The sequence below is a fragment of the Acanthisitta chloris genome, unplaced genomic scaffold (assembly GCF_000695815.1).
Source record: "Acanthisitta chloris isolate BGI_N310 unplaced genomic scaffold, ASM69581v1 scaffold10951, whole genome shotgun sequence".
In the NCBI taxonomy this organism is placed as follows: domain Eukaryota; kingdom Metazoa; phylum Chordata; class Aves; order Passeriformes; family Acanthisittidae; genus Acanthisitta; species Acanthisitta chloris.
In genome coordinates, this window is record NW_008655476.1 from 34,090 (window position 1) to 42,019 (window position 7,930).

Consider the following 7,930-nt stretch of genomic DNA (forward strand, 5'->3'; position numbering starts at 1 on the left):
GGCAGCAAGCAGAAAAATGTTCTGTATAAAATAAAAATCAAACCCAAAATCCAAAAATAACTTGTCCTACATAGCTAGCAGCCTTAAATGAGCCTGGAATTAACACGAGGCAGACAAGGAACCCAAAGGTTTCAGAAGAAATTGTAGAGGACCAGCCAAGTGGCTCATAAAAGGGAAGTTTTGCTCATGAAAATCCACTGCAATGTTTTCAGAAAAATGTTCTGTATAAAATAAAAATCAAACCCAAAATCCAAAAATAACTTGTCCTACATAGCTAGCAGCCTTAAATGAGCCTGGAATTAACACGAGGCAGACAAGGAACCCAAAGGTTTCAGAAGAAATTGTAGAGGACCAGCCAAGTGGCTCATAAAAGGGAAGTTTTGCTCATGAAAATCCACTGCAATGTTTTGAGAATGCAGCTACTACTGTCACCTTAGATACGAATCCTGCAGTTACTGGTCAGGTCTGGCACAGGGAATGTTTAGCAGGTCTGTCCACTTTTCTCTCATCCCATTTCCTAGGGCATGAATAAACACTGCTATAGAAACCCTCAATAGAGATGCTCCCAGTGTCTGTAGTTATGCACTGAATCTTACAACATCTCTATAAAAGGTCTGGGCTAGTTTCAGGGTAAGTGTGTAGAGCAGAGACTCTACAGAGCTCCTGATTATGCAAGCAAGCAACATGTTATTATGTTCATTTCCGAGTTAGTAAGCTGAGTTTTGGCCAATGACAGAGACCAAATAAAACTGGTTCTCTCCATCCCCATCAATTCACATAGAACTCCACCCTTACTCTCCTAGAAACTACCCAAATTAATTGGAAAGATGAAATTATATTTAACCTATTAAAAGTTGCTGGACTTGGCCACTTCAAGGTATAAATTGTTTTTCCTGCAAGCTTATTTGTTCAAATTATGTTCATATTGGTAGCAATAAAAAGATGCTAAACATTTGAATCTATGGACAAACACATTCAGTGAAGATCCTAATAACCCAGGAAAGAACACATACAGTAATATGCTCTACCCACAACAGGAAGCCACAGCAGTGGTACCGCGGCTAGAGACACAGAGTCCTCTAGGGCAAGTGCTGGTCATGTCTTTACCAGCATTACTGAGCACTGAGCTGTTTGCCATTGCTCTAATTATTATTACCTTCTTTTATGCTATTTGTAGCTTCCCTAGGTTGTGGATAAGCTGTCACAATGCAGTTGTGCATGATAACGCTGAAAAAAAAGCTCATTTCCATGATGTGATTATGTGTTACAACTGAGTTTGACACCCACTCTCATTGCAAGGCTGCTAAGACAACACAATTGCTGTTTTTATCTGGGAGGCTTTCCAGCTTTCTTGTCACCATTTATAGCAGGAGAGTAATTGGCCAGGTTTACTGCTTTCCTCTGTGTTGTTTTAAGGGATTAGTCATCGTGGCATCAAATCCTAATGCTTAAAAATGGAAAGAAAAAACTCATTAGGTCATTCAGTCCATTCCCTCAGGGCGAATCCAAGACCATTTTGTACAGTAAATTCCTGGCAATCTGTACAGTGATGGCATAAACAATCCCAGTGAAGGGCATCCCACCTTTTTCCTGGGAAGGCTGCTCCATGGTTTCATAGATGTCATTCTAAGGATGTTTTTCCTGACATTCAGTCAGTGTTTCTTTCCATTCCTCCTAGTTACAACCCCTTGTTTTGCACTCACTCATTCTTAATTACCATTACTTAATGACTGATTTATAGTTAATCATATTCTTATCTTCAGCTGGTCTTTAAAAGCTCATTAAAGGCAGGAAACATTGACAACAAACACCTACATTCTTCCTTCCCCAAAAGTTTTTCTTGGTGTTTCTGTTGTGTTGTCATTTGTTGCCAATAAATAAGAAAGACATCTGGTTTGGCATATACACAGCACCAGGAGATTGAAAAAATTCAGGATGTTTGTTCTATGAAATTTCATTTTATTCTTAAAAGTTTGGTTTAGAAAATGATACAGGATTGCAAGCAAGCTGAGAGGTACAGAACACCAGATGCAGAGGGAGTGGAGAAAGTTTGCATGCACCAGTTGTAAAGGCTGATACCTTGATATGAAAGACACCACTTCCTCGGGATGATCTTTAGCAGAAAAAGGTAATAACAAAACTGAAAGAGTTCCCGAAACAGAAGTCAACTCACTTAAGTAAAAGAACAGGAAGAGAAGTGAGAAGGGATATTCAGGTGATTAAGAGGTTAAAAAAAAAGGAGAGAGGAGGGCAGGATTGTACTTTCTAGGACTGTTCCTGCTATCACAAAATGTTTGTTGGTATTTCTAAGGTTAATTATTCTGAATATATTTTTATGTGTGTATGTACTAATATCTAAGTCCAAACTACAATCCTACTCAGCTGACATTGCATTGGTGTGTATTTTGTTTAGAAACAAATAAAATATCTCTAATTGAAGCAGAACAGTTTTTACCAGATGCATTTGCTACATCGGTACTACTATAACACTCTTGTAAGACAGTTTAAAAAGGCTCCAAATAATACTCACTGTAGGACAAACATCAGCCACAGTCTGTAGCCTAATTCTTACAATGGATTTAAGACAAAACTCTCCCATCATGTTAAATGATACATATATATATATATACACATATATATACATGTGTATGTATGTATATATATATATATATATACACACATATATATATATACACCCACTGGGATTTGCAGTTTGTGAAGTCCCTATGTACATACAAATAGTTGCAAGAAGAGCAAAAAAAACACCAGTCCTCCATTTCTGCAAAAACAGCACTGCTGCTATCCTTGCTGTTAAAGAAAACCAAAGAATAACAACAAAACCTTCAAGGCAGAGCATATTCAAAAAGCCAAACAGATGTACCTTGTCTCTGTGGACAGAAAAAAAATATAAAGAAAGCAACACAAACAAAACACCAAAACTGAACTAAAGGCACAGACTCTGCTTAGGGTTTATTGCTTTTCCTCATTAATTCTAAATTGCTTGGGTTCCTCCCTGATTATCTTGCACCTTGTCAAGCTTCAGTTTGGAGCAACGAACCCTCCTACAGCAGAAAACATACTGCAATCTATTTAAAGTCTTTGTAGTGACATAGAAATTCAAGGTCAGGCCCATGTTGCTTCAGACAATATTCATATGAGGGTGACACTGGCTGAAGCCCAGCAGGAAACACACAGCAAAGCAGACAACTGCCAACAATGGCTCAGAAATAAAAGGTGTGGTGTAAGATTCAGCACAGATGCCAGAATTAACAACAAGATTATTCAAACATACAAAGAATGTCATAAGATCATAGAAAGTTAAAAGGTTGGAATGGACCTTAAAGATCACCCAGACCCAACCCCCCCTGCCCTGGGCAGGACACCTCCCACTAGACCAGGTTGGTGAAGGCTTTATCCAGCCTGGCTTTGAACACTGCCAGGGTTAGGGCATCTACAAGCTCCCTTGGCAACCAGTTCCAATGTTTCACCACCCTCACAGTAAAAAATGTCTTCCTAATATCTCATCTAAATTTCACCTCGTTTGATTTATACTCATTACTCCTTGTCCTATCGCTACAGTTCCTAAAGAAGAGTCCCTCCCCAGCATCCCTGTAGGCCCCTTTCAGACACTGGAAGGTATCTATGAGGTCCAGTACCTGAAGGGGGCTTACAGGGAAGCTGGAGAGATACCTATCATATCTAGAAATTAAGCAGACATAAACCTCAAAAACCTGTATCTGCTTACATTACATTATGTTAATATCCACAGGAAAAAGCAAAATAGACACACCCAGCAGTGTCATCAACTGTCAACATTTGGCAATAAATAAGCATAAAATCCTTCTTAAATGTTGAAGAGACAGTGAAAAGATGTAACACATATGGCCAGAAAGGACCAGCATTTTGTAGAATTAACTTTGTCAGAATATAACAAGTTCTTACCACACAAAGGAACACAACATCACCTGTAAAAGAGGTTCTGGATCCATAGATATGAAAGAAAGAAATCCATGGTAGTGAATACATTTTTGATTTTTCATATATATTTCACATACAACCTTTTGTTCTTAGAACTGTTAAAAGATAATAATATCACTTAGCTCAGGTGTATGGAAAACTCCTTTACTGATGTTCATAAAGCATTCTGCAGTCCCTTGATAAAAGCACAACACAAATCAATTATAATACTGTATCATAATCAGTACATATAAATACATACCTGGCACCTGTTTAGATTCTCTCATTTCTTTTATATCTTTAATATAAAGTCTTGCAAAGGCAGAAAATACAGGATCCATCCCCCAGTGCAGAGATGGTGTCTCTTCTTCATATTTCTTGGATTTAGACTGCATTCAAAACCTGAGAACACAGAAGGATTCGTAATTGTTTTCTACACAGGTGGAAAACTGTTCACCAATGTTCCAACTGAATGAAAAAATAGCTTGTGAGTTTACAAACAATAACACAGCAGAGCTGATGATGAGTTTATCTAATTCTATGTTATATTTCTTTATCAATATTTCATGTGTCACCACATGAAATATTCAAATTATCAATACTCATGATTTGTTTGAAGTACTAAGAATCGACAGCAACAGCATTTTCCCCTGTTCCTTCAAATGAAATAGAATTTCAGGGAGTTTTCCTCTGAATCCATAAACAGAGAACCAAACACAACACTCGGTTAAAAGAGCAAGACTGTGGGATACTAACTGGTTACTTTCTGTACACATGATTATTATTTCCCCATCATTCTCCTTCCCTCCCATAACATTTTGATTTTTCATTGTTCATCCTGTGCTTTAATGCAGTGCTGGGGAGGATGACTGTACATAAAATAAAAGCAGCCAGGCCTTCTTTATTTTGGGCGCAGAGTTTCCATTAAGCTGGAAATTGTTACTTTCTCCTTTTACCTCCAGATTTTGCTGTTTAATGCTTGCTATCTTCTGCCATTACCAGATCCACTTCTCTGCTTATCACAGTGTTGATGTCAAAAAAACCCCAGCACTCAATTCAGGGAGGATCCCTGTAAAGATCTGGAAGCTGAAAATACTTTCTGTTAGCTTCTCCTGTATGAAGAGCTAAATTGTTCCCCTAAAGCTTTCCAGGTCACCCTCGAATGGGTGGCAGCTCCTTACAGCTGTAAGGCAAAGATGGTAAGTAGACTGATTTTGAAGTGTGTGATAGGGCTGAGATTTGGCAGCTACAGCCTCATGGGAGGGAGCAGCTCCCTACTAGGGGCTGCCAGTGATCTCTGCAAGAGATGCTTCTGGCTACTAATGTAGCTAGAGAGGTAACATACCATGAATATGACCATAGAATCTTGCTGCTTTGAGAAACTACAGAGCTAGGATTCTGTATGATTTGTCTTTTCACACTGTAATTTGGAGCAAAACATAAAAAAAGGTATAGCACAACCTGCCAGAGTGTTGCTGACATCTGCTCTATCCTGTGGAAAGAACTGCAGATGACATTAGATTCATGTCCAACTTGGTTTCTTTAATCTATTATTTTTTTCTTAAGTAACTAAAGGTTAATGCTGCTTTGACCTTCCTTAGACTGGTCATGTCATTTATGAGATGTTGAAAATATTTGATTTAGACAGTTCCACCAGTAACTTCACCATTGAGTAACAAACTAAATAGCTTTGTTTACACTAGAATTTATGTCTCTCTCCTCACTACAGACAGCTTTTCCCAACCTTTTCTTTTTGCACCTGCAAGGTCTACTCAAAAACACCTCATCATCCTTTTCTCGCTCAAGTCTCCCCATGAAGCATCCTTTTGCTGTTGCTGAAATGCAGACACTGCTCAATAGAAATTTATAAACTAAGCTGTTAAGTGTATGGTCTTAGCACAAGCTGCTACTCCTCCATATGGCAGTTCTTCAGTTACTTGCTAGAGCCTGTGTCAAATTTAGACCATAAACTTTCCCAAGCAAACAAATGGTTTCAACCTGTATTATACTTAACATGCTCATTTTCTTAACAAAATTAACCTCCTCATCTCTTTTTGCTTGCAGTCTCCAGTACAAAGTAACATTCCTTTCTGCACCATGCCCCTCAACTTACTCCATGTGGTTACAAAGCTCATTCATAGCTCAGCACCTGGTTTCCTCCTAGACAGACTGAGCTAACATGGCAAAAAGAGAGAATCAGGTAACAAGTCTGTCTAGTCTTTTGCATTTTGGGTGAACAGCCCCTCATTGGGGCAAAAAAGCAGAAGTCACCCCTGCACACGTGTGCATCTGAGAGGGAATAAATGGTGCAGCTCCACCAGAGATTAAAAATATCTGCATTTTGGTATTTCAGTAAACAGTTGTCAAGTCTGAAATGTCAAGATGTTAACAGATCACTAGCCAGGAGTCCAAACAACACTTCTAGCTCAAATGAAGCATCTGCCCAAACTTTTTTCACTGCTTCCTTTTCTGAAGGGACCAGGACTTCTGCAGCAAAAGCTCTTTCTATCTCAGGAACTACTGGGAGTTAAATCTCAAATTCTGGAGCTTACTCCTCACTGCCAGGTGTTGTTACAGCTCTTCATGGGAGACATTTGCAGCCAACACATCTGTCTTCATGTACATACCACTCTGCTTGGTTCAAGTCTGCTTCAGACACACGAAGTTTTATCTTACAGATCTGACAAGGATTCTTCCACAAAAAAAGTAAATCATGCCCCCAGCACTATGAAGGCATCACAAGATTCCTTGAAGTCCACAGAACAAATTTGCAGAAGTCCTGAGTTACAGACATTCCACCTGCACCAGGCTGGGACAGTGAAACCACACTCCAGCCACTCACTCAGCAGCATCTGACAGGCCCGTGAAGGGCATTCTGCAGGGCAGTCACCGCTGGCTTCGTCATCTTCCCAATATCCCTCCCAATCCCTGCCACCACCCAAAGCCAAGCCTACTTCCTTTCTTCCCTCTCAAGTGGTCACTTGGTAGCTACATTTGAACAGTGATCTATTTAAAGCCAAAAGTTTGTGGTCAGTTGGAAGTAAAAGATATTTACAGCCTCCTGGATTTGCCACCACACGCTCCTATTACCAGCCCATTCTTCTCTGCAGTTGTCTGTTTGCTCCTATAGGAGCAAAGGAAGATGTTAATCCTTTCCAAAGTATCTATTGTTCAGTGAGTTTCCAAGCTTGTTTCAGGCAGATTCATAGTATTAGAAAACATAATTCCTACAAGGCAGACAAAACTCTTCCAATCAATTTATCTTTTGCTATATAATAATATCTTCCTGTAACTTAAATTGGCACAGGAAACCTCCCCATCCCAGGCAGAATAACCCAGGGGTTAATTAATGAGTCATTCTGGCAAAAGTGGAACTTTCCATTATGCTGGAAGTGTTTTCAGCTCTTAGCTGGTACCATTGGTGATATGCTATCAGCAAGGAAGATAAGAGCTGCCCTGTACAATGAAGATCCAATAGGCAAAGAGCCCTTGTGCATTGTGGAGATGCACATTATCATCAGTGAGAACACACACAGCAAACAATAGACAATTCTGAACAGACACTATATCTACAAATGTTTAAGGATTAAACTGGCTTTTGCTGAAGATGGTGATAAGGCTTAGCAATACAAACAACACAGAGTCCTAGCAAAAGGTCATCTCTTTCTGCGTTTTGTTTTAAATGCAGTGTAATGACTTCAGGGTTGCTGTAGTGCAAGGAATTCAATCCTGCTACAGGAGAAAAAAAGGCAAGAGAAGCAACTGTTCCACAAGTTTATTAGACAGAAGATATCCGTATTCTATATTTAACTCCGAAGGCTATAAAGGCATAATCAAAACCAAAAATAGCATTAAGTTTTCTTGGGAAAATAACTCTGCTTCAAGGGCAAAAATCTAAAGTTTACAGAGTAGATATCTACATACTAATAAACAAAAAGCCTCAGTTTGAGATTATTCTAACCCATTAAAATAA

General features: G+C 39.1%; 1 protein-coding gene across 1 annotated transcript in view; it reads right to left on the reverse strand.

Moving 5' to 3' along the window:
• Positions 1 to 4,352, reverse strand: part of OBFC1 (oligonucleotide/oligosaccharide-binding fold containing 1) — a 25,830-nt gene extending 21,478 nt beyond the window's left edge. Inside the window, 1 exon segment of the mRNA XM_009083917.1 lies at positions 4,220 to 4,352. Coding sequence (XP_009082165.1) covers positions 4,220 to 4,352 — 133 coding nt within the window.
• Between the last annotated feature and the right edge of the window lie 3,578 nt (positions 4,353 to 7,930).